General features: G+C 43.0%; 1 protein-coding gene across 11 annotated transcripts in view; it reads left to right on the top strand.

Moving 5' to 3' along the window:
• Positions 1 to 27,038, top strand: part of LARP4B (La ribonucleoprotein 4B) — a 121,990-nt gene that overhangs the window by 45,337 nt on the left and 49,615 nt on the right. For 9 of the 11 annotated variants that reach the window (XM_016962531.4, XM_016962530.4, XM_063781283.1 and 6 more), the window contains exons 2-5: positions 299 to 418; positions 1,553 to 1,612; positions 21,795 to 21,942; positions 22,182 to 22,322. In XM_016962531.4, coding sequence (XP_016818020.1) covers positions 338 to 418; positions 1,553 to 1,612; positions 21,795 to 21,942; positions 22,182 to 22,322 — 430 coding nt within the window. In that variant the 5' untranslated portion in view covers positions 299 to 337. Of the gene's footprint in view, positions 1 to 298; positions 419 to 1,552; positions 1,613 to 16,002; positions 16,074 to 21,794; positions 21,943 to 22,181; positions 22,323 to 27,038 lie in introns of all 11 variants that reach the window. The other 2 variants (XM_063781285.1, XM_063781284.1) reach the window with 1 other exon arrangement.

Below are 27,038 nucleotides of genomic sequence, written 5' to 3'. Positions count from 1 at the left end.
TTTTTTAAAAGACTTGAGTTTCCAGGCACAAATGGGTTTATTTGTGTCAGCACATGAGTTTCCAAGTTTTAGAGTGTGGCCATCTTCACCAAAATGGTGTGAAGAAGAAACTTACTTATTTAAAAAATTAAGTATCACTTCTTGGTGAGTAAGGTATGCATATGGGAAGACTTCTTTAAACTTTTTTGAATTCAGAGGGATAAACGTGTGTCCTGGAAAACTTGAGGATTTTAATTTTATTTAAATAATCATACTGTGCCCTTCAAATGACCTGTTTAATGTCTTTGCCATTTTACAGCATCCTGAGGTTAGCATTACACTTCTCCCAGTGGAGCCCATGACTTCTGATCAGGACGCTAAGGTTGTGGCTGAACCGCAGACGCAGAGAGTCCAGGAGGGCAAGGACAGCGCTCATCTGGTGGGTGCTGTCGAATGGGGTGGTGGGGAGTCCATTGCTTTTTTTGATAAAGGACTCTATATTGGAGTTAGTAAGGAGTTCTAAACAGGAACACTGGCACATCTTAGGATCTGCATACAGATATTAGAGTCTCGTAGGGGAGAAAAGATTTCTTACCCATCTGAGGATCATGGCTGAGACCCCTGCAACAAAAGACAGATGAACAAGAGAAAAGCATACACATTTATTTAGTAATAAGTTGTATGTGACATGGGAGCCTCCACAAAGGAAGAACCAAAGAAATAGGGAAAACTGTATTTTTTTTTTTGCAAAGTCTAATGCAGATGTTGACAGTTGTGGAGAAGCATGATTGGACAAAAGGGATGTGACTTAGAGCTAATAAACTGGAGAAGCTTAGCAAGGCTGGTGTGTTCAGGTTTTTCTTGACATCCCTGTGTGTTACTGCTCCTGGTACAGAGCAGGGCCCCTCTGGAAGGGTCTTCAGGGGAATGTCAGCTGTGTTTTATGGCCTGCTTCAAGGGAGAAGGGGCAAGGAGAATTCTTTCTAGTTTCCATGGCCTGATTCTGCTGTTTCCTCAAATGTCAATGTGCCATATTTTTTGGGGAGAAAGTCCTGAGCCCCATCGGTCTGAAAAATGTAGAGGTAGCTTAGTAGAGGAAACTATAAGTAGTAGATGATAACAAAAACAAAATTGTTATAGCTCTAGATACTTAAATCCATTTATTTTTTAAATCAAGGATATGTAGTGATTTGTAAATAGTTTAATAACATTATAGTCACTATAGTAGGATGTATTTAAAGAGTTAGGATTTTAATATACATTTTTTGACTACTTTTGTTCATTTAAACATTTTATGTCAAGCAGTAATATTTAAAGTTCCAAAGTGGCTTTGAGCAAAGTAGCTTTTCTTAGTTTTCCCCATTGAATCTACAAAGAACTTTATCTATGATGTTCATTCAGAATTTAAAAATTTTAAGCCTCCTACATTCTGAATATCTTATGAATTCATGAATTTGTCATGTGAAATGTGCATTTCTTGGTGGGTTTAGTTTTGCCTAATTACTGTGGTTTGAAAATATGTTGTTTCTTTTTAAACATTGTACTGATGTTGTCTTTGTTTTCAATTTTACAGATGAATGGTCCTATATCTCAAACCACTTCTCAGACAAGTTCCATCCCACCTTTGAGTCAGGTAATGCAATTTTGAGATTAATCACAGATTGTTTAATCACTATCAAGGCTCAGAGATACTTCCTTAAGAAAAATGTTTATTGTAACAAAAATTAGAAAATGTAGATATTTCTCAAAAAGTTGTGGTAGGGGATCCATTCATCACCACAACCCCTGGGTATGGTAACTGTCAATACTGTATGTCCTTTCTAGCTTCTGTGCGTGTCTGTTTTGTGTGCAGTTCTGCCAACAGCAGCATACCATTTAGATTAATTTATTTTCAAATATTACAAAATTTTTATTGTATCATTGATAATCTGTTATATGCGGATGAGTAGCTTTACATTTTGGTAGCTTGTGTTCCTTAAACCACACAAATTGAATAGTAAGCTTTTACTCAGAAAATTTGTTTCACATTTTAGCTGTGATTAATGAAAGAATAAGGAAGTAGAATTCATTGGTTTTTAAATCCTACCTTTCATCATTTGCATATGCATATATAAAGTGCTTCAGAGAGCTACTACTGGAAATTCAGTTTGATCAAAGGATCTTATAAATTGCATAAAATTTAAAAAGTAAAAATATTTTATGTAAAAAATAAAAATTACCATAAATCTCATCTATTCCCCCCCCCATTATAAGCAGTTCACGTAAGAATTGAGGAGTTGGATTGTTAATCTAATTTTTTTTTTTTCAAATAGAGACGAGGTCTCACTGTGTTGCCCAGGCTAGTCTCGAGCTTCTGAACTCAAAGTGATCCTCCCGCCTTGGCCTCCCAAAGGGCTAGGATTACAGGCGTGAGCCACCATGCCTGGCCAGCTTGTAACAAAGAAGAATTTTAAAAAAACAAAAGACACCTTCTAAATTATTATATTTTATAAATATATTATTTATGTAAAATTTTTATGTATTCTGTTTTACATTGATTTTTAATTTAATTTTTTTATTATTATTTTTTTGAAACAGAGTTTCCCTCTTGTTGCCCAGGCTGGTGTGCAATGGTGCGATCTTGGTCACCGCAACCTCCGCCTCCTGGGTTCAAGGGATTCTCCTGCCTCAGCCTCCCGAGTAGCTGGGATTACAGGCATGCGCCATCACACCTGGATAATTTTGTGTTTTCAGTAGAGACATGGTTTCACCATGTCGGTCAGGCTGGTCTTGAACTTGTGACCTCAGGTGATCTGCCTGCCTCGGCCTCCCAAAGTGCTGGGATTACAGGCATGAGCCACCATGCCCGGTGCACATTGATTTTTTTAAAATATCCAAATATAAGACCTTTGGTAGTCTAAGAAGAAAATTATATAAGACATAAAGTAGATATCCCTTGAGTATAAATCTTTAAGGGAGTTTGTTTGCTTCAACAAGTTCCTATTCTCTCCGTGGTTGACTTTCAGTCCAACATAATATTCAGACATCTTTAGAAACCTATTGTAGGCATTGCTATGAATGTTTTCTAATTAACATTGTTCATAGTGCACCTAAAGGTGTGGAGGGTTACATGCTTCATAGTTGACCAGGAGTTTGCATTGGTTTAGTGATTAGGTGGCAGTGCTCAGCCAGTTGTTATGATGGGCAAGTGAATACATTTAGCAGTCAGGGTTGAGGAACCAGGCTATTTACAGTTTAGCCATTCTGTCAGAGTTGAGTAGGAGGAGACGTGCAATAGAGATACCCAAAGAAATACATGAATAATTCAGGAGCAGATTTGCATTTATCCACTGGTACTATTTAGTTGTATTTATTAGACAGCTTCCTGCCCTCTCCAAAAAGCTTACTGAGCTAGTAACTATTTACAGGGTTAGCCAAAGAACACAAAAAAGTTATCTCTATTAGACTGTAAGAATATGGTTTCCCTGAGATCGAGACCATCCTGGCTAACACGGTGAAACCCCGTCCCTACTAAAAATACAAAAAATTAGCCAGGTGTGGTGGCACACGCCTGTAGTCCCAGCTACTCGGGAGGCTGAGGCAGGAGAATGGCGTTAACCTGGGAGGCAGAGCTTGTAGTGAGCCGAGATCGTGCCACCACACTCCAGCCTAGGCAGCGGAGCGAAACTCTGTCTCAGAAAAAAAAAAAAAAAAGGTTTCCCTATTTAGTATGAGAACAGTATATTATAATGAGTGACGTGATTGTCAGAATTACTCAAATTTGTGTACATGTTTTCTCCACTAAACTGTAAACTTCTGGTACTGTGTTCTGTTCATTAAAAAAAAAAAACTATTAAAGTATAATTTACATTCTGTAAAACTCACCCATTTAAAGTATGCAATTGAATTATTTTTAGTAGATTTACTGAGTTGTGTAATCATCACCATAATGTAGTCTTAGAACTTTTACATTACCCCATTAAACCCCCAGCCCACCCCCAGGCCCACCTATAGTTAGGCCCTGTTGCTAAGGATGGGAGCATCCTTGGGCAGGCACAAACATGCTCTGTGTCTCCACATTCTGTTCCCTTCTGTGGCCAGCTCAATGCGTTGTGTCTGGTAGGCAAGCAGCTAGTACTGCCTGCATAAAATTTGAGTATCCATCCATTCATCAAAACTGAGTGCAAGTGATCATGATGGCTAAGACATTTTCTATGGAGAGGTTGTTCAGATGAGCGTGAGATACACGTCTTCGAGGAGCCCTAACACAGCATGCAAGATTGCATGATCACATTGTGTGTGAGCCTTAGGTACAAGATGAGCATACACCTGGAGGTGGGAGGCACTGAGACGTAGGTGAGTCTAGAAGAAGCACTCTTTATCTTGCCCCTAGTCAAGCAAGGTCATTTTGAATGTTCTCACCTTGAGGTCATAAGGATCTACTGATTTTGAAGTATATCGTGCCAATAGTTATGATTACAGTACTTTGCATTAAGTTTACCTGAGTTCCAGGCAGGGACAGTGATGAAACTCTCTATTCCCTCAATATATCAGAAACAGGAAGGAATCTAGGACGGGGAGTGGTCAGAGGGATGGGAGGAAAACCAGAGGACAGTGTGGGGTGGAGATAGAGGCAGGGAGGCTGACTCAAGTGAAGTGTAGTAAGGTAACAAAGCGAGGGGTCATTTGTGACCTTAGCAAGAGTATTTCCCAGGACTGATAGAAGCAAAAGCCAGATTGCAGTGGGCAAGAGACAGAAGTGGTAGACACAACTTAGACAGTGACATTCCTCCTAAGATCTTGGCTTTGAAGGTAAGGTGATAGAAGGCGAGAGGGGATTGAAAGGGTTTTGAGGGTGTTTATGATGAAGAGTGACCACTGGCAGTGGGCCACAGCGATGGGTTCTCCTTCTTGAGGAAGAAAAAATATCTGACCACTGGTATTCAGCAACAGTGTCGTTTGGTTAAAGGTTCTTTACCTTCCCTGTTAGCGCCACAAACTTCATCTATAGCAAACATCATTCTCAGTGGCTTTTTGCCCCTCCTGAAGCCCACTCAGGGACTCCAGTTCTTACTCCTGTGTGCGACCAGCCAAGTAGCTGCTTTTCCCTTGGAGACACTACATCAGCCTGGAAACCATTTTCTGTTGAAATGATCCTGTTGTGTTTTATCATAAATCAACAGCAGGTTTGAGAGAGGAATGTGAGTGAATGATGATGTTTAAGGGACAGGTAATATTAGGTAGAAGTGTTTATGTTAAATTACCTCCTCAGAAGAAAGATGCAAAGTCACAGCAAGTCTTTTCTAATCATAGTGTGAAACTGGAAAGCTGAAATTGGAAATCTAACTCATCCTCATACTAAACTCTATGTACAATTCAGCAAAACATCTATATCAGAATGATTTTTTTTTTTTTTTTGAGTCAGCCTCACTCTGTTACTCAGGCTGGCTAGAGTGCAGTAGTGCGATCTCTGCTCACTGCAGCCTCTGCCTCCCGGGTTCAAGCTATTCTTGTGCCTCAGCCTTCTGAGTAGCTGGAATTACAGGCATGCACCACCATGCTTGGCTAATTTTTGTATTTTTCATAGAGATGGGGTTTTGCCGTGTTGCCCAAGCTGGTCTCGAACTCTGGCCTCAAGTGATCTGCCCGCCTTGGCCTCCCAAGGTGTTGGGATTACAGGCATGAGCCACTGCACCCGGCCCAGAATTTTTTTTTTAAAACTCCTTTACAGATGGTAATACCAAAAAACTTTAGTCCCTTCCTTTATCAGTTTTCAAAAAAACCACCTTTGCCTTTTGATGACCCAGCTTCTGAATGAATAACTATTAATTAGCAATTCAGATTAATTATTGCAGGCCTATATTTTGAATAAGAGTAGGCTTAGCAATCAGAAAGCTTGAATTTCTATGAAAATATCCAACTCCTGTATTTGTACGCAAGTGACATGTGGCTGCTCTTAGTATGTTAATCTTGCAGGTTAAACCTTTTGGCTGGTTGTTGCCATCTTGTCAATCTGTTTTAAGAACAGACTTGGGCTGGGTGCGGTGGCTCATGTCTGTAATCCCAACACTTTGGGAGTCCGAGGCGGGCGGACCACCTGAGGTCAGGAGTTCGAGACCAGCCTGACCAATATGATGAAACCCCGTCTCTACTAAAAATACAAAAATTAGCTGGGTGTGGTGGTGCATGCCTGTAATCCCAGCTACTCAGGAGGCTGAGACAGGAGAATCGCTTGAACCCGGGAGGCGGAGGTTGCATTGAGCTGAGATAGTGCCATTGCACTCCAGCCTGGGCAACAAGAGCGAAACTCTGTCTCAAAAAAAAGAAAAGAAAAGACTTGGCCGGATGTAGTGGCTCACACCTATAAATCCCAGCACTTTGGGAGGCCAAGGCGAGAGGATTTCTTGAGCCCAGTTCAAGACCCCATATCTACAAAGCAAAAAAGAACAGGCATGGTGGTGTGTGCCTGCTGTCTCAGCTACTCAGGTGGCTGATGGGGGAGGATTGCTTGAGCCCAGCAGGTCGAGGCTGCAGTGATCTGTGATTGCACCACTGCACTCCAGCCTGGGTGACAGAAGGAGACCCTGTCTCTAAAAAAATAAAAACAGAAGACCTAAGAACTTTCCTTAAGGATGTTGATACAGTTTCCTGTCTTAGAAATATGTTTGTTACTGTGTCAGGAAGTGTAAAGCTGCCTTTACCTCAGCATGATTTAGTGACGAAACAATCCATTTACCCCCAGAGTGTATGCACGGTTCTTGGTCTCCTGGTACTTCGGAGAACTTGCCCCAGGATGGGGGATACTCTGACCAGATGCCCTCTTTTCCTCTTAGAATGTATTCGTGCTGAGACGGAGTAGATCCTTTTTAATGTAGGATATTTCTTTTTGATGACATAGTATTGTAACATTTTGATTGTAGCATTTTGGCCACTGACAGAAGGAATGCCTTCTATAACACATACCCGTGATCTTTTTAGCTCCAAGGCATATTTAAAAATAGAGGGATTTCTTCATTCTCTGTTTGGCTTACTATTCTTAGTTGTATCCTTGTGTAAATGATTTACATGCTGCTAAAACTTCTCTTGTTGTGGAAGTGTGACAGATGTAATAGTAGTCTTTCAAGGCACTGGGATCAGTAAAAACATCTCTCAACTTAGAACATTTTGTAATTTCTTTAAAAAAATTAGTAATTTTATTGCTTAGTATTTGCATCATTTAGAATATGACAAATAGTTTTTTTGCAAACTATTTTTCATTTTAGGATTCAGTTTAATTGCTATTAAGGCATTTTGTTCAATAGTAGATTTATAAATCAACTTTGTGTGGCAGTACCATGCAAACAGTTGTACTGAGAGAATAGTCACATCACTGGGAGGAAGCGACAGATGTGTCGGAGTCCGCTGCCTGGCAACTGGCTGCCTTCATAGGCCCCGGTGTCCTTACATGTGTGTGGAAATACAACACATACAGCTATGTGCACAGATCGTAAAAGTACAACTCAGTGTATTTCTGCAAAATAAACACACGTAGGTAATCCACTGCCAGATCCTGAAACAGCAATTTTCAGTTTTGGCAGCAATTCGAAGACATGTCACAATTATAGAAATTGCGAAAGTAGGAGAAACGTGTATCTTCAAATCAGGGAACTTGTGTAGATGAGATACATGAGTCACGCAGGGGTGTCAGAGTTTCTGAGATGGTCAGGCTGCTTCATTCTTTGTTTGGACTTCTCATCTCATGGAGCCAGTGCTTCTCACCTGGACAGCTGCAGTCACTCCTCACTGGTGTCCCCAACCCACCCGTCCTTTCTAACACAGCGGCCAGAGGATCCCTTCGAGAAGGCCAAGTCAGAACCTGCCACTCCTGTGCTCAACATCACAGTTAGCCTGAGTCCTGGCAGGTCCCTAGCCTTCGTAGTCTGGCACCTGTCCTCTCTGACTCTGCTGCCCACTGGCTCTCCTCTGGCACGCTGCTCCAGCCCCAGTGGGCTCTTGACCCTTGACCATTCCAGCATCACCTTACCGCAGGGCTCTCTGCCTCAATTGGTTCTGGTGTGCCCCTTTCCCAGAAGTCTTTGAGGCTTATGCTCTTACCTTTCTCAGTCTCGGCCTCACGTTCTCAGCGAGCCCCATCTATCCGCATCCGTCTCCTCACTTCTGGCTTGCCTCAGACCGTTTACGTGTAGCAGTGAACACCTTCTAACAATGTTAGGTATTTGTTAGATTTAGTGTTTGTCTCCCTGGACTAGAATGCAAGCTTCATCAAATCTGGGGTTTAGTTTTGTTTATTGATGTATTCCAGTGTCTTCCTGACAGGTAGGTGCTCCATAAATGTCTCCAGTGTAAAAGAATATATCACATATGGTGGTAATCACTGCAGACTCTGATGGCTCTTACTGTGCACTCTCCTAACACTTCTGTTTACTCATTAATTCCTGTTAGCCCTACACCTGTCTTACCCCTAGGTACTGTTATCCCCATTTTACAAATGAGAAAACTGAGACACAAAGAGGTTTAAGTAATTTATCCCCAAGATTACTGGACTAAAAAGTGGTAGAACCAGGATTTGAACCCAGGCAATCTGGCTTCAGAGTCCAAACTCAAGAGGAAATACTTTGTATTTGGCACCGTTATTTCATTTAAAAAGAGAAACCAGAAGGAAGTAATTTAAAACACCCAGCTCTTTCAGCCATCTGAAAGGCTTTTCAGAATTGTTTGTTTTGTTTCGTTTGTTTTTTTAGAGACAGGGTCTTGCTCTGTCACCCAGGCTGGAGTGCAGTAGAACAGTAATAGCTCACTGCAGCCTTGAACTTTTGGACTCAAGTTATCCTCCTACCTCAGCCTCCCAAGTAGCTGGTACTACAGACACGTGCCCCCACACCCAGCTAACTTTTAATTTTTATTTGTAGAGATGGGGTCTTGCTGTGTTGGCGAGGCTATTTCAGATATCTTTAAGGCTGTTCCCCCATCACAGGCCCATCACATTTGCCCTCTAGGAGGGCAGAAGGGTTTTGGTAGATGAGCACTGGGGGCCCTCCACAGGCTTGCTGCCCAGAGCCGCCTCGGACCTCTGCTCCCCACATCCGGTGCATTGCTCCTTAGTCACCTCAGCTGAGGCTTGAGTGGGCCCAGTGGTGGCTTGAGCTGCGGCTCCAGAAGGTACAAGTCATAAACCTTGGTGGCATCCATGTGGTGCTGATTTTTCAGGCAAGAAGAATGCTAGAGCTGTGGGGCAGCCTCCACCTAGATTTCAAGAGATGTCATGGACAGCCTGGGGGCCCAGGCAGAGACTTGTCACAGGAGCAGAGCCACTGCAGAGAGCCTGTACTCGGGCAATGGCAAGGAGAAATTTGGAGTTGAACCTGCTGCAGAGAAGCCCCACCAGGGCATTGCCTAGTAGAGTCGTGGGAGTGGCCTGGGAGCCTTGAACTGTGGAGCTGCCAGCTTGCAGCATCAGCCTGGGAGAGCTGTGGGCAGGAGACTCCAACCCCTGACAGCTGCTGGGTGGACTGAGCCCAGCAAAGCCATCGGGTGGGGCTGCCTGAGGCCCTGGGGAGCCAACCCTGTTCCACTGTGCCCAGAGGGTTGGGACATGGAGTCAAAGGAGATGATTCTCCAGAGAGGCTTAATATTTAATATTGTCTGCCCTGTTGGGTCTTGAACTTGGGACCTCTTGCTTCTTCTTGCCTATTTCTCCCTTTTGGAAATAGATTTTTTTCTCTTTTCTTTTTTCTGAGACGGAGTTTTGCTCTTGTTGCCCAGGCTGGAGTGCAATGGTGTGATATCTGCTCACTGCAGCCTCTGACCCGCTGGGTTCAAGCGATTCTCCTGCCTCAGCCTCTCAAGTAGCTGGGATTACAGGCATGCACCACCACACCCGGCTGATTTTTTGTATTAGTAGAGACGGGGTTTCTCCATGTTGGTCAGGCTGGTCTCGAACTTTTGATCTCAGGTGATCCGCCTGCTTTGGCCTCCCTAAGTGCTGGGATTACAGGCGTGAGCCATCGCACCTGGTCGGGAATTTTTGTGTGTGTGTGCCTGTCCCACCATTGTATTTTGGAAACACATAACTTGTTACTTTCAACACTCAGGGCTGGAGAGGAATTGATCTTGGGGTGAATTGTGCCTTGAGTCTCACCCTATCTGATTCAGATGAGACTCTGGACTTTTAAGTTGATGCTGAAATGAGTTAAGACTATTGGAGGTATTGGGATGGAATGATTATTTTTTGCATTATAAGAAGGACATGAATTGTGGGAGCTGGAATGGAATGCTATGGTTTTCATGTGTCCCCCAAAGTTCATGTGTTGGAAAATCAGTCCGCCGTGCAGCAGCATTGGGAGATAGGGCCTTCTAAGGGGTGATAAGGACACCAGGCTCTGCCCTCACAAGTGGAGGAGTGGATGAGTGCCATTGTGGTGGGAGTGACTGCATTTCCTCACATGTGTGATGGTGCAGCACAAAGGCCTCTCCAGAAGCAGCCTCTCGACTTGAGACTCTCAGCCTCCAGAATTGTGTGAAATAATCTCTGTTCTTTATAAATTGCCCCATCTCAGGTATTCTGTTAGAGCAGCACAGAATGGTTTCACAAAGGACTTCGAGGCTTGAAAAGTGTGGGGAGGAGACTGGAGAAAGAAACCATTGAGGCAGTGTGCTGGCGTTGGTTAGTATGAGATAGAAGAGGTCGGGGGAATGGTATCTTAGAAGCCGAGATCATAGAGGTAGGCTGGGGCCAGATTATGGGGGACTTTGAAGTGGGACTCTGAGATTCTATTCCAACTACATAAAGTCTGCCTAACAGCTCTTTGAAATAGATGTCGGTGTTGGCTCCATTTTACAAATGAGAAAACTGAGACAAAGAGGTTAAATAATTTGCCAGAGATGACACATGTAAAAATGGAGCTGAGACTCAAAGCCAGGCAGGTGATCTCGTGAGCTTGTCTGCTTTACTATGTCCTTTCATTCTACAGCTGGTATGAATCGTTTGTGTCTTTAGTGCAGAACGTTTTTGCCATGTAGATGTTTAATTCTCTTTGAGTAGCATAACAGTATTGTCAGTGTATGGTCTGAGTTTTATTTTGTCATTCGAAGCTGCTACTAAAGTTCTTGGTGCCTCATTTCCCTTATTTGTACAGTGAATTAGTAGTATTTACCTTGGGGGTTGTTAAGAGTGCAAATTAAGACGTGCGACAAAATGGATGCATAGATGTAATTAATATTTTGTGAAACATAGTGCTATATAAAGTGTTGACTACCATTATCATCATAATCATTATGATGATTTCAGTACTTGAATTTTAGTATATTCAGAAGTGTTCCTGTTACCTTTATGTTTAAGTGTAATTCCTAAACTTTTTATCATAAAAATGTTAATATTTTTAAAAAGTAAAACATTAATAGGACACCAGTCATAACTCATAGGTTAAAGAAACAACAAAATCTCTCTTGCAGAGGAACTAAAAGAGTTATTTTGTTTTTCACATAGCATGTCAGAACCATAATAAGAAAAAGAATTACTTATACTAAAAGCAAAACATCACAGATGTCAATGTAAGACAAGACCCATTATGTGAGTCCACAGTTAGGGACTGGACCACATAGTACATGAGCAACTTGTTTAGTTGTGGACAACGCCTGTTTTTCACCAGATGGCAGGCTGTGCGTTCCTGCATCAAGTACTTTCAAGAGACTTTCTAGTTCTGGTACCAGAGCTTGTAGATCTATTTTCCCTTTTTTTTCTTGTTCCTTCCTTTTTCTTAATTGGAGTGCTCAGACATCTGCAGAAGTGGAGCGAATAATACCATGAACCAAATGCAGCATCATTAACTTGAACATTACCCATCGCCACATTCGACTACTGTTTTGTTCTGTTTTGTTTTGTTTTGTTTTGTTTGAGATGGAGTCTCACTCTTGTCACCCAGGCTGGAGTGCAGTGGCGCAATCTTGGCTCACTGCAACCTCTGCCACCTGGGTTCAAGTGATTCTCCTGCCTCAGCCTTCCGAGTAGCTGGAACTACAGGCACACACTCCCATGCTCAGCTAATTTTTTGTATTTTTAGTAGAGACGGGTTTTCACCATGTTGGCCAGGCTGGTCTTGAAACTCCTGACCTCTGGTGATCCACCCACCTCGGCCTCCCAAAGTGCTGGGATTACAGGCATGAGCCACCACGTCCGGCCTGGACTACTGTCTTTAAATCTTTTCCTCCCTGTATGCACATGACTGTTTTAACTTTTATATATGTGTGTATATATTTACTATATTTGCTAGGGTATTTTAAAGCAAATTGTAGATAATGTGTCACTTTATCCCAGATACTTCAGCATGCATCTCTAACTGACATCATTCCATTTTCACACCTGACACAATTAGTAATAATTTCTTGATACCTACAGATACTATTTTTTATTGCTATTTATTTTTTTGCTCTCCTTTGATTTTTTCGTCTCTTTTTAAATTACTATTTATTTCAGACATCATTTCGTAAAGCTAGAAAATTAGATACAACTGTGAGTAGCTATATATTTCATGGAACAAAATTCTGATACTGTTTTCCTTTGGGGGAATTTATGAACTATTTTATTTAGTTACCACCATCCCATGAAATATAATTTGGGAAATACTGGAACACTGTAGAAAAACCAGAAGCCTGAAATCTTTCTGGCTGGGATAATATTTTAAGTTATGTTTTATTGAGTTTATGAGAATAAGAAAAAATACAGCGCAGCATTCTTGCTGCTGTTCTGAGCTTTTGGATCCTGGTCCTGTTTGGAATTGGGCACATGGAGTATGCTGGCTGTCAGTCGGGCTCTGTTGTCATTAGGATTTGGGTTTGAGTGGCAGGAACATGTGACCGCTGTGCAAGGGGTTATTTTTGGTCTCTGGGTGTTGGCTTCTCCTCAGAAATTATAGCAAGTTACTGTGAGGTGCGTCTGTGGAGGCTCGGGACCAGCACGCCTGTCGTGTGCTTGTGAGCTCTCAAACATGGGCTGCTGCTTCAGCAGAGAACGAAGTAGTGACAATGACAGTGAAAAAACTGGCCTGTTACAAAAATCTGTGGAGGAAAAGGAACCAGAAAACAAGATAAGTAAAACTTTGTCTTCATTATTTGATACCGTCAAAGGTGAGGAGGTTCACCGTACTGGCAGTGGAGCCAGCAGTGTAGCTGGCGTTAGCGCGCGGACAAGGATTTTCGCAAGGTCTGGGCACAAACAGGGTCATAGACCCAAGCAGTCATTGAACCCTCTTTCCTCTTTTATATATACATTCTCAACAAGGTATGAAAACTTGGATGAGAATGACAAGAATTCAGATATTGTTGTTAATAAGCAGAATTTTGAGGGGGTCTGTGATCTACTGTGTGTGGGTAACGGCAGCCGACAAGGTTGTTGGGAAGATGAGGAGCCTGTCTCATGTGTGCTGGTGCCTTCTGACCGAGGCCTGCAGGAGGAAACCTTTGTGAGTGGCCATCTGCACTGTTACCCAGCTACTTCTAAAAACTCTTTAGTAGAGAAAGAAATGGTGGTCAGCATTCACCTCAGCAGTGGTGATGAGAGTAAGTCTTTAGACCTATCCGATAGGGAGAAGAAAGATGGAAACCCTGTTGGTATTGATGATCAACAATGTCAGGATTCAGGAGAGTGCAAGTTTCACAGCATTTGTGTTGCCAACTCTGCCTGCCCAAGCGTGGCAGAGGAGCTGGGCACCTGGGCAGACACAGTAGCTACAAGAGGAGAGTGTTGCTCTTCAGTGCCTTCAGCCTTGCGTGCCGTGTCAGGGGCGGGCGAGCCAGAGCCACGGCAGGAAGAGCTCTCGCCTTGGGACACGCTGGGTCCAGGTGAAAGGACAGGGGAATGCAGTGGGAAAGCCAAGCCTTGCCCTGAGCCTGTGGCGTTCAGCCATGCACCTTGTGAAGCAAACGCTGATAACGTGCAGATGGAGGCTTTACAGGCAGAAGCTTGCACTGAATTCCCTAAAAATTACGCAGAAAGTAGTGCACTACATGGTATTGACCTACTCCCTGAGTTAAATAACAACATGGACAGTGACTCATTAAGACATGCGTGTGTCCTGGGAGAAAGTGAGAGCTGTAACTCAGGAGTAGGAAGTGAGATGGATCATCCACCTGGTGGCTTCTGTACTGACACTGCACATTCACCTGGTAGCTTTTGTACTGACACTGCATATGTTGCAGGGAGTGATGACCCGGAGGTGGTAACAGTTGTTGTCGACCAGAGTTTACATTCTAAAAAGGAGAGAGAAAATAACTCTATCACACCACTAAGAGACAACGATGATTTCTACTTGGACGTTAACAAAGCAGATAGTATCCTTCCTGTTGGTCTAGATAGAATTGATTTAAGTCCTAAGAGGCCTATCACTGCAGTAAGATTTGGAAGTGGGTGTCTCTCAGGTCACGCTAATTCAAGAGAAGCAGCCCCAAGCCAGCTTGATGACTGCTGGGAGCCGGAACCTGTCCCCAGACAAGTCAGGAAGGCACAGCGCAGAGGGGACTGCAGCCTGGAGGCCAGAAGTCCCCTGCTGCCAGACAGAGGTGAGGTGTCTCTGCAATCTGAAAATAGTGCCTTTTACGAAGAAGAGGACAGAATTGGCGTTTGGAAGGCTGAGGGTCATGGTGTAAGGGCTTTTGAGTCAAAATCTTGGTGTCAAGCAGATGAGGCTGCAACACAGACCTGTGACCAAACTTGTGTGGAGCGTGTGGTGGACACGCAGGGGACGGTGCAGAGGACAGATGGCCTAAAGCTTAGCATGGCACAAGGAGTGCCCCCCGATGGCAAGTCTCCCAGTCACTCCAGATCTCTTCACAGTAACTGTGTTTCCTCCGCATTTATTTTCACCTGCACAGAGGAAGAAGAGAGGGAAACAAGCCCAGGTGACAAAACAGAGGGTGAAATATGTGTGAAGAGTTCAGTCAGTGTGTCACGAGACCAGCTGAGTGACCCTCAAAGGTTAGAAGGTAGTGAAAAAGAATCACTGCAAGCAGAGTATAGTGAGACAAGTGAAGATGACATAGAGACTGTCAAGTCAGATTCTAGAACAACCTATGAGTGGGAAACAGGTACACAAAGACATGAGGCAGTGCCAAGTCAGGATGTACTCTCCTGCGTTAGTTCTAGTGCAACAGAGAACGCTGATTTTGAAACTAATCAAATAGAAAAAAGTTATGAAACACACCGAGTATACGACTGCAAATATAATGTTCTTAGTGTGTTACCACCTTTCAGTCCAAGTGTTAATCCAGTTATACAGAAGTCAGAAATAGTAGAGAATTCTGTTAGTGGTGGTAAAAGCCCCAAATGGAAGGGAATTTCCTCTGAATCAATTGAAGAAGCTTCTGGTATCTTTGGTAATAATACATCAGGGTTGAGTAAACCAAAACTAACATGTAAAGAAGAGGAAGAGAGACTTTATTTGGAGAAAGATAGTATTGACCCCAGAATTACTGACTGCCTGGGTCCATGTGGGACGAGTGAACGTGCACACCATTTCAAAGAAGGAAACGCCAAGTCCACTCTTACACAGTCGACTTTAAATGGTGAAATGGGTTTTATGGGAAATGCTAAGGTGAGTTTTGAGAAAATAGAGTCACATGACACTCCCAGTGGCCATTTCTTTCTGGTCGGTGTTGATCCCACCCTAGCGGACAGATACACAGCTGCCCCCTGCGATGCAGCGCAGGGGATTCCCGCTGTCCCCGTGGATAGCAAAGACACGATTGTACCAAGTAGTGGCCACATTTTATCACTCACAGAAGGTGTCCTAAATAGATGTGAACATCCCTCAAAAGTGGATTGGCAGAGTTTCCCAGAAGGAGTCTCCCGTTTTTTGAGTGAATTTTCCTATTACCCGATGGGAGGGTTAGGAAACCCAGCATTTTCTGAAAGACTGGCCAGTGGTTGTGGTGGATATCAAATGGGCTATCTCTGGACTAATACAGTCACAAAAGGTGCTCTAGAAGGTGAAACAATATTTAGTGAGGATCTGCACCATAAGCCACAGGCCTTGGAAATTGCTTTGTTTTCAGAAAACACTCCTCAGCTACCGGTGTCAGAGGACGGTGTTGTTTGGGGATGGCATGATAGAGACGGACAGTTCGTAAGTATGTTTTCTGTGTGTTTACTATTGTGCTGCGGTATGCTGGGCTATACATTTTAATTTATTATTATTATTATTATTATTTATTTTTTGAGACAGAGTCTCACTTTTGTCACCCAAGTTGGAGTGGCGTGATCTCAGCTCACTGCAACCTCCACCTCCCAAGTTCAAGTGATTGCCGGGTTCAAGTAATTCTCGTGACTCAGCCTCCCGAGTAATTGGGATTACAGGCATGTGCCACTACACCTGGCTAATTTTTGTATTTTTAGAGATGGGATTTCGCCATGTTGGCCAGGCCGGTTTTGAACTCCTGACCTCAGGAGATCCACCCGCCTCAGCCTCCCAAAGTGCTGGCATTGCAGGCATGAGCCACCGGGCTGGCCAATTTTAATTGTTTTTAACTTAAAATTAATAAAGATTTACTCTAAACAGTGGGTAGTTATTTGAATGCTTATATATGGCTGTGAATTACTATAACATTAATGATTTCCAAATTGGAGAATATGAATTCTTGTTTGGTGTACTTAAGACAGCGGTTGTGTGCAAACTCTTGTTAGCACTAAAGCATGCCCTGAGCTCTGTGTTGACTTTTTTCTGTCTGTGAATTTTGCCAGCTCTTCTGTCTTCCTGGCCGCAGTGTTGTCAGAGCCCTTTGAGGGCATCTTATCTCGTGGGCAGTGTAGTTGATTCGATAAGCATGTGAGCCCATTGAAGGTATAAGTCACACTGCAGAAGACAAACTTACCTAAAAATCTGTGCTTCCTTATATCTTTGTATGTGTCTGAGGCAGGTAGAATTTGCTGCTTTTAACTGCCTATGAAATCTTGGTTCTGTCTTCTTGCAGTTAGAATTACTGTGGAGCTCTTTCTTTTTCAGAACCCCGAGATAAGGCTGTCCCTCTGGTTTGGAAGAAGCTTAGCAAATGACTCTATGGGCAGCTAATTTGAGCATCTTTCCAGAAATTCTGTAATAAATGTCAACATCATTCAACAACAGGAAATTAGTTTTCCTCCCAAAACAGACATTTATCGAAGCAGTGTGATTGAAAACACATACTCAGAGTAGCAAGATCTCATTATTCAACCAGTGGTTTATTCATGATTTTTGTGGGCAATGAAGCAAGGAAAAGTATTGATATTAAGGAGATAGAGATGGCTCAAATGTCAACACTTACTATATGGAAATAAACAAGTAGAAATCCCCTTCTGTAGTGTAAGGAATGATCCATCAACCTCTTTTATTTCCGTGCCCACACTGGGAGTTTTTCTGGAGAGAGTTATGTTCAAATTCATTAGTTTTGCTCCTTAAATAGTTGTGGAGGCAAAACAGTATAAAACTACATCTTTAAGATAATCTGCAGTTAATCTTTTACAGAAGTGACATAATTTTCAGTTAGTTACCAGTGTCACTGCCTCAGACATCAACAAAGAGCATAAATGATGCCTAAGTGAGAGGTGTGCTTCCAGTTTTAAATTAGCTTTTCCATTATGAGGTATTCCCAAACAGTATTCTCATACGAGGCGTTACCACGTTTAACGATGGTGCCTTGCCTTTCAGAGCTTCAATTTTGAAAGTGCTGTTACAGGTGTCTTTTTTTTTTTTTTTTAAGCAAATCTTAATATAGCAGCTATTACTCCATTTCACAAATAAAGAACTGGAGGTAGAGCCTTGTATGGTTCTGAAGTCAGCAAATTGCCCTGAATTACTAAGCTTTTTAGTGCATCTGTAGGAGTGGTTGGTGCTTGCATGGAATGTTTCTTTCCCCTATTTCTCACCTGCTTTCTGTACCTCACCGGCCAGTCCCCCTTCTCCAGCATTAATCACTCCAGTTCCTAGTCAGTAACTTGTCAGAGAGACTGTTCTGTCTCGTATCGGTAGTTATACAAACTTATTAATTGATACGTTATTTTTCAAAGTGGAGCATATTGTTTCGCACAGGATGGGGTGGGGTGGAAGGGTTTATTTAAAGCATCAGAACTCAGGCATGTTCACTTTGGAATGTGGCTGTTAAGGTCAGCTTGCCTGTGGTTTTAATAACCATTGCTTAGCCATACATTTTTAATGGAAAAATAAGACTTACAGTCAAGCAGACGACACTGGAGTTGTTTTTTTTTTTTTTTTTTTCAAGGATGGAGTCTTGCTCTGTCACCCAGACTGGAGTGCAGTGGTACCATCTCAGCTCACTGCAACCTCCGCCTCCTGAGTTCAAATGATTCTCCTGCCTCAGCCTCCCAAGTAGCTGGGATTACAGGTGTGTGCCACCACACCCAGCTAACTTTTGTATTTTCAGTAGAGACGGGGTTTCACCATGTTGGCCAGGCTGGACTTGAACTCCTGACCATAAGTGATCTGCCCATCTTGGCCTCCCAACATGCTGGGATCGCAGGCATAAGCCACCACACCCGGCCGACGCTGGAGTTCTTGATAACCATTTAGAGTTCCATATTACTGCAAGAGAATAACCATATTTTATAGAAATAGTAGGAGATTCAGATCTTTGTTTAATACAAACTATTTCTCATGAATTATAAGTTAATGAACTCTTGATGAGTGTTGAATTTTGCTGAACGCAATTGCTTAGAATCTAACTTTCTAATTACCATCATTTTTATGGGGAAGTTACTCAACCTTTCTCTGCCTTGGTTTTTTCATTTGTGAAATGAGTCCAGTGAATAACGACCTCCAAGACTTGTTCTGATTCAGTACAAGGAAGTGCGTAGAATGTGCTCAGCACGTGGTAGATCCTTGAATGTCATTAAGCCTTAAAAGACATCTTCATTCTTTCATTCCTGGTGACATCTCTTCAGTCACAGTATTGATTGAACATTTCCTAACTGCATACACTTGATTTGGACTGCTTCACTAAGAGGTAGTCATTGGTTAAGGGTAGAGTCCTAGTCATTTGTGGCATAAAACCTTGCAGAAGTTGTCAAATAGTGGAAAATATAAATTTATGTTATTTATTAAACATTGATTCATTCCTCATATATCTTGAGCACCTCCCTACTGAATTCAGGACTGTGCTGGCTATCAGCAGTACTACAGTGAGGAAAATGCCCATGGTGACTGCCACCCTGGAATAGGAGGAACACGAGGGCCACGGGAGCCCCAACAGCCATGCTGTCACTGCTTTCAAAGTGCTGTTGGTCTGTATTAATAAACCACAAAATGTATTTTGGTACTATAGGACAGTCAACTGCAAAAGGTACTAATAATAGAGAAGGTTACTGTTAGTTAGTGTTGGGAATTTAAAGCACGTGTAGTATGTGCATGAGCTGAGGGGAGCCAGCTAAGTGGATGGAATGGAACTGAGGCTGGAAAACTGGATTGTGTGGTGGTGGTGAAAACAGACTGGGTCTAATTAGGAAAGATGATGTATGGAAGTATTAGAGTAGGAAAGAGAATAGAGAAATGAATTTACAAAGACAACAGATCAGGTGGAGCGGCGTAAACGCTGCCAGAGGCAGTGTTGTGGGTGACCTGTGGCTGTCTCCTGCCCCCTCATGTAGCTCCATGAGCTCCTGTCTGCTTCCTTCACCATCAGACCTGCCAGCTCAGTGCCGTGCCTGGCACAAGCATGCTGGTGAACATGTCAGAGGCACTTGTTGGACAGATGGGTGGATGAGAGAGAAGAGGGCAAGTAACACTATGCAGAAGCAGAGGCCAAAAATGAAGTTTAGATGCAATCCAAGAGGGAAAATTGAAGAATTGGTGCTTCTTGATTATAATATTCTTGAAGGAACCCAATAATTTGCCCTATCACCAGTACTTAAAAAAAAAAAAGTAAAAAGAATTCCAGATAGATACTCATTTAAACATCTGGTTTTATGGGCATGATGCTCGTTGGTGGTCCAGTGACTGGAGGAGCAGGAACGAACAAACCACATCAGCTGCCTTCTCTCAGTTTCAGAAATAGTTTTATGTTTTTTACTACCAGCCCCATCACCTGAGCCAATGTGGATTTATTCTGTCTTTTAAAAATTGTTAATGCACCCATTGTTTATTTGACGGCTCATGGTGGTGCTTTCCAGCCCTTCTCCTGTGTTCTGGGCCGCAGAAACTGGTGTGTCTATGCTGCATGCTGGGGTAGTGCAGTGTAACTGCTCCCAGCTTGCAGCCTGGGTCCAAGGGGCACCGGGGACCAGGGACCTGTCCCTTCCTCCAGAAGCTTTGACTTCCTGCACTGTGGTGTGAAGGTGGGTGGTACATTTGAAAAGGCAAATCATGTGTAAGTTTGTTGAAGGATTGTGTGTTTGGACATTTGACTTTTCTTTAGGCTTTGGGGAGTGCTTATGTAAGCATAAGAAAGGCTTGTATCAGAAAAATCAGGGGAGTAGGGAGTATCCACATGGTGGGGGACTTTTTTGTGGGTTTATTCGCTGTGTCAGGAAGGACCACCAGTCCCCAGTCTCTGGGCAGGATGTTCTGGACAGACGGACGGGAAGAGCAAAAGTGCCAGTGTGCCCAGAGACAGCAAGGAGGTCAGTGTGCCTGGAAATGGACAAGGCCAGGGAGCAGTGAGCACAGGAGGGCGCTGTGGCTGCAGTGGGAACTTTGTCTTTTACTCCAAATGAGCCAAGCTGATGCGGGAGGGTTTTGAGTAGAGGACTGCCCTGTGGGACTAACTGAACATGCGTGACTGTCATGATGGCCGATGAGCTTGGTATGTGCCAGGCATCATGCTGTTGTGCTGTCTTCCAGGTGAGGTTTAGCCCATGTGCCACAGCTGTCCATGGCAGCTTTGGCCTCAGCCCCAGTGATCTGAGAGCCCGTTGTCCAGAACACTGGACTAGCAGCTTCATGGTCACCTGTGGATTTTCTTTCAAGGTGATACTGAAGCTCTATTGGGAATGGGAACAGGTAGTTCTGTGAAAAATATGAGATATTTTATCTTCTTCCTCAAAGGATGCCTGAGCTTTCTTATCCTGTAGTATCCCTGACAGACCTATTAGAACACCTTCATTCTTAGGAGCAATTTTCATCTTCTACACCTTTTGTTTATGTGACTTTTTGAAGCTTGCTTTCTTTTTTTTGTTTTAGAGATGGAGTTCTGCTCTGTCACCCAGGTTGGGTGCAGTGGTGCGATCTCAGCTTACTGCAACCCCTGCCTCCTGGGTTCAAGTGATTCTCCTGCCTCAGCCTCTCGAGTAGCTGGGATTACAGGCACACGCCACCACGCCCGGCTAATTTTGTATTTTTAGTAGAGACAGGGTTTCTCCATGTTGGCCAAGCTGGTCATGAACTCCTGGCCTCAGGTGATCCGCCCGCCTTGGCCTCCCAAAGTGCTGGGATTACAGGTGTGAGCCACCACACACTGCTGACTTGTTTAAGCTTTCTAATTAGAATTTTATTCATCTGCGTTGTATTCAAGTTTGTAAAACCCTGAATTGTGATTTTATTAGGAGTCTAGGAAGTCACCAGCTATTCCTCAGGTATAGTTTGTGAAACACTGAATCTTTTGGTGGCAGGCCTGTCCTTCCCCATCTCTGCAAGCCTTGGTCTTGGGAGGAGGAACTTAAAACTTGGGGGGAATTTAATGGAATTCTGACTGCTTTTTTTTTTTTTTTTAATTTTGAACCTGATTTCATTCCAAAGGTGTGTATAAATACGTAGGCTGAGCCTTTGGAGCCTATATCTGATGTCTCTTAACTCTGCATTAATGAGTAAAATTGTATTTGGTTGACATTTGGATACAAATGTCTATCTCACATTTCTTCCTAGGTACCAGCAACTAAGGTTTCAGAGCTGAACCCTAATGCAGAAGTGTGGGGGGCTCCTGTGTTACATCTGGAAGCAAGCAGTGCTGCTGACGGTGTGAGTGCTGCATGGGAGGAGGTGGCTGGCCACCACGCAGACCGTGGCCCGCAGGGTAAGCTGAGCATGGCCGTGGTGTGCAGCCCCCTGCTTTCAGGCCTGTGCTTTTGTTGCCATTTTAATCTGTCTTTAAGATGTTGTTCATTCATAACTGTGTCATGGTATGTGGCAGTGCTTGAGAGCCCAGAGGTCTTTTACAGTCTAAAGAAGTTGAGTCACTGCAAGTGTAAGCTTTGTTTTAAGAGAAAGTTATGCTTCTAACCCTGCCTTTTTGGGGTAAACTCCTAATTGTAGGATCGGATGCCAATGGTGTTGGTGACCAGGGCCATGAGAATGCCGCATTGCCAGACCCGCAGGAGTCGGACCCAGCAGACATGAACGCTCTCGCTCTGGGTCCCTCAGAATATGACTCTCTGCCTGAAAATAGTGAGACAGGTAAACATATCTTATGGGTGCATTTTTCCAGGGAATATGGGCTGCTTTATTTATTTTTTTTATTTAGAGTATTAACATTCTCTACACAATGTGTCTGTCTTTGCCTGCTTTTAATTCTACTTTAAACTCACCCTTATGTGGATGCAGAGAAGATGAGAGGCCCTGGTTAGGGAGGTGCAATGGAGAATGTAAGGTCTCAAAAGATGAAACCTGGGCCGGGTGCGGGGGCTCACGCCTGTCATCCCAGCACTTCGGGAGGCCGAGGCGGGCAGATCACGAGGTCAGGAGATCGAGACCATCCTGGCTAACACGGTAAAACCCCGTCTCTACTAAAAAAAAAAAACAAAAAAAATCAGCTGGGCGTGGTGGCGGGCGCCTGTAGTCCCAGCTATTCGGGAGGCTGAGGCAGGAGAATGGCGTGAACCTGGAGGCGGAGCTTGCAGTGAGCCGAGATCGCACCACTGCACTCCAGCCTGGGCGACAGAGCGAGACTCCATCTCAAAAAAAAAAAATGAAACCTATTTAGTAGTGCGAAGTGTCAGTAAAAGTGCAGAGGTGGAACGTTAATGTTGGATTTGAGAGTAAGACAGTTTGGGTAAAGGGAAGGGGATAGAGGGGGAATGCTGTGGTATTGTAGGTAGGGGCAATTGAGGCCCCATTTGCAAGTCTTAGAAGCCATTCACATTTGAACTTCTTTCCTGTTGATGAGGAAATGAGTGACATGAAGAAAATAAGTTGTTTGGGGAAGGTAAATTTTGCAGGAGTGTGAAAGAATGGCTTGGAGGAAAGCAAACGTAAGACCATCTGGATAGAATCTCTGTTGTTCTCATGTAGGGTTGTAAGTACCTTAGTATGTAGTAGTGGCTAAAAAATGGAAAGGAAGAGAGTAGGTGGGAAAGGAGATGTTCAGGCCCAGTTATGGAGTGTACCACACGTTACTGGAAATGCAGGAACTTTTTCATGTTTTCATTTTTTTTTTTTTGAGATGGAGTCTCACTCTGTCACCCAGCCTGGAGTGCAGTGGCGAGATATCGGCTCACTGCAAGCTCCGCCTCCTGAGTTCATGCCATTCTCCTACCTCAGCCTCCTGAGTAGCTGGGACTACAGGCGTCCGCCACCACGCCCGGCTAATTTTTTGTATTTTTAGTAAAGATGGGGTTTCACCATGTTAGCCAGGATGGTCTCGATCTCCTGACCTTGTGATCTGCCCGCCTCGGCCTCTCATGTTTTCATTTTTATTACCACAATTGTTCTTAACCAGTCCCTGTCCCCTCCCCCACCCCACTTGCCATGGACTTTTCGTTATCCCAGTGACCAGGGAATGCACTGGGCAGGGCTGGAGAGGCCAGACCTCGATGCTGTAAGGCACAGCCATGCAGAATGACTTCATTGGCTTAAGACTGTCAAAGTCAGAAACTGTCACTTAAGAGGGAAAATGTGTAGATGTTCTGTGACGGTTATTTTTTTTTTTTTTTTCAGTGGAGCTTATTGCTTTAAATAATTGTTTGGTAAAATGAATCAAGTATTTATAAAGGTACAAAAATTAAGCCATGCTTGTTTCTTGTAAATATAAATTTGCCATCTTGAATTTGCATAAAGTGAATTTCCCGTCTACATGAGCAGTTTTCTAAATCTGAGGAAGGCCAGTATTCAGCAATGTAATTTGATTACATCCCCCTTGTTAATTCACCAGTAACTGGTTAGTGACTTGGGAATGGCAGAACATTGGGATAAACTGGAGTCATGTTAGAGTCCATTGAATTTAAGATGGCAAAGGAAAGGAATGCTCATCATTAAAACAGATTTTTACAAAAGATAAAAAGGCATTATACATTGAGGGAGTGAGAATCCTAATGGTAGGAAGTAAAATGGTTCAAAATAAACAATTTAAGTTTCAGACTAAATTGAAATGACCTAATCTTGAACTGGGGTCAGAATTTATACAGAAGATGGAAGATAGATAGGAGGTAGACAGATGTGAAGATCTGTCTTGAGGATGGAAGATGGGTAATGTTATCAACAGTGAAATAACTTGTGAAAATCTGCCTGAAGACAGGAGATAGATAACGTTACCAAAAGTGAAATAACATGTTAAAATCTGTCTGAAGATAGAAGATAGGGAACATTATCAAAAGTGAAATAACAACATGTTAAAGTATATTCTGGAAAGTTTAATTTCAAAAGGTGATTCTTTTTAAAAGGGGTATTTAAAACTATTTTCAAAAGAAGAAAAAGAATACCTTCTGCTCTGTCTTCCTCCTTCATCTGCCTCCACCTACTCCCTCTCTCACTCCTATAAAGCATTAGTGAGGCATAACCGATGTACAATAAACATCATATACTTCAGGTATACCCCAGATTTTCCGTAGCTTAAGGACAATTGAGGAAATAATACATTATTAATTTGTTGCCTCTTTCATTCCTCTTTGCTTTGTCCACCCAGTTTGATAAGTTGTTCTGTACCTGTAAAATCCTCAGCACAATCAAGATCACGAACATCCCAAACACCAGGAAGAGCTTCCTGTGCCCTCTCCTTTCTCCATGGAACCGGTGGTCTGTTTTTTTCTTTTTGAGATGGAGTCTCGCTGTGTCACCCAGGCTGGAATGCAGTGGCGTGATCTCGGCTCACTGCAACCTCTGCCTCCAGGGTTCACGCCATTCTCCTGCCTCAGCCTCCCCAGTAGCTGGGACTACAGGTGCCTACCACCACACCTGGCTAATTGTTTGTATTTTTAGTAGAAACGGGGTTTCACTGTGTTAGCCAGGATGGTCTTGATCTCCCGACCTCATAACCCGCCCACCTCAGCCTCCCAAAGTGCTGGGATTACAGGCGTAAGCCTCCATGCCCGGCCCAGTGGTCTGTTTTCTATCACTATATGTCAGTTTGCATTTCGTAGATTTTTTTTCTGTTTAAAAAAAAAGATGGAACTCCTGGGCTCAAGAGATCCCCCTGCATCAGCCCCACAAGTTGCTGGACAACAGACGTGTGATAGAATTTGACAGTGTGTACTGTTTTTGTCTGACTTAGGTTATACTATTTTTGAGACTGATTCATGTTGTAACATGAATTAATCATTTATTTTTATTGCTGAGAAGTATTCATGATATGGATAGATCACAGTTTGTTTTTCTATTCCCCTATTCATGGATTTTGGGATTGTTTTCAAAATGTGGCTTTGCCAATAAAAAAAGTGTTCATAAAAATGAACGTTTGTCAGCAAGATTTCATATAAACATATGTTTTCATTTCTCTTGGGTAAAATACCTAGGAATGGAGTAGCTGGATCATCTGGTAGGCATGTTTATCCTTTTAAGAAATGGTAAGGCAGTTTTCCAAAGTGGTGGTACCATTTTCTATTCTCAACCAGTGGTGGATTAAAGCACCACATCCTTATGACCCTTATGACCTCAGGGTCAGTCTTTAATTTTAGCTGTTGTAAAAGGGAGACAGTAGAATCTTAATGTGGCTTTAATTTATGTTTCCCTAAGGACTAATGCTATCAAACATCCTTTTTTAAAAAAAGACTTTTTTTTTAGAGCACTTTCAGGTTCACAGCGAGTTTTAGTGGAAGGTATAGAGATCTCCCATATACTCCCCTCCCCCCACCCCCACACATGCATGGCCTTCTTCACTATCCACACTCCCTCACCAGAGGGTGCCTTTGTATAATTGATGATCCTATATTGGCACATCATTATTACCTGAAATCTACAGTTTACATGAGGGCTCACTCTTGGTGTTGTACGTTCTGTGGGTTTGGAGAAATGTATAATGACGTGTACCCTCCATTGTAGCATCAGAGAGAGTAGTTTCCCTGCCCTAAAAGTCATCTGTGTTCTGCCTACTCACCCCTCCCTCCCCCCAACCCCTAGCATCCATTGGTTTTTTCACTGTCTCCATAGTTTTACCTTTTCCAGAATGTCATAGGGTTGGAATACTGCAGGATGTAGCCTTCTTAGATAGGTTTTTTTCATTTAGTAACATACATTTAAGCTTCCTCCATGTCTTCAAGGCTTGATAACTCATTTCTTTTTAGCACTGAATAACATTCCATTGTCTGGACATACTACAAATTACTTAGTCATTCACCTACTGAAGGACATCTTGGTTGTTTCCAGGTTTTGGCAATTACAAATAAAGATGCTATTAGCATTCATGTGCAGGTTTTTGTATGGAAGGAAGTTTTTAACTCTTTTGGGTAAATACCCAGGAGTGTGATTGCTGGATCATAAGTTCAGAGTATGTTTAGTTCTGTAGAAAGCTGCCGAACTGTCTTCCAGAAGTAGAATTTCTGGATCATATGGTAATTCTTATGTTTAACTTTTTTTGGTGGAATCACCATACAGTTTTCCATACAGGCCATAGTATTTTACATTGCCACCATCAGTGTACAAGGGTTCCAGTTTTATTAAATCCTTGCCAATACTTGTTATTTTCTGATTTTTTTTTTTTTTTTTTTTTGAAATGGAATAATTCTGTTGCCCAGGCTGGAGTGCACTGGAGCAATCTCAGCTCACTACAACGTCCACCTCCCGGGTTCAAGCAATTCTCCTGCCTCAGCCTCCCAAGTAGCCTAGATTACAGGTGTGAGCCACCACGCCCAGCTAAATTTTGTATTTTTAGTAGAGACGGGGTTTCACCATGTTGGCCAGTCTGGTCTCAAGCTCCTGACCTCTGCCCATCTCAGCCTCCCAAAGTGCTGGGATTACAGGCGT

This window comes from Pan troglodytes, chromosome 8 (genome assembly GCF_028858775.2).
Source record: "Pan troglodytes isolate AG18354 chromosome 8, NHGRI_mPanTro3-v2.0_pri, whole genome shotgun sequence".
NCBI lineage: Eukaryota > Metazoa > Chordata > Mammalia > Primates > Hominidae > Pan > Pan troglodytes.
The sequence above is the reverse complement of the archived record's forward strand: the minus strand, read 5'-3'. Positions and strand labels throughout refer to the sequence as shown.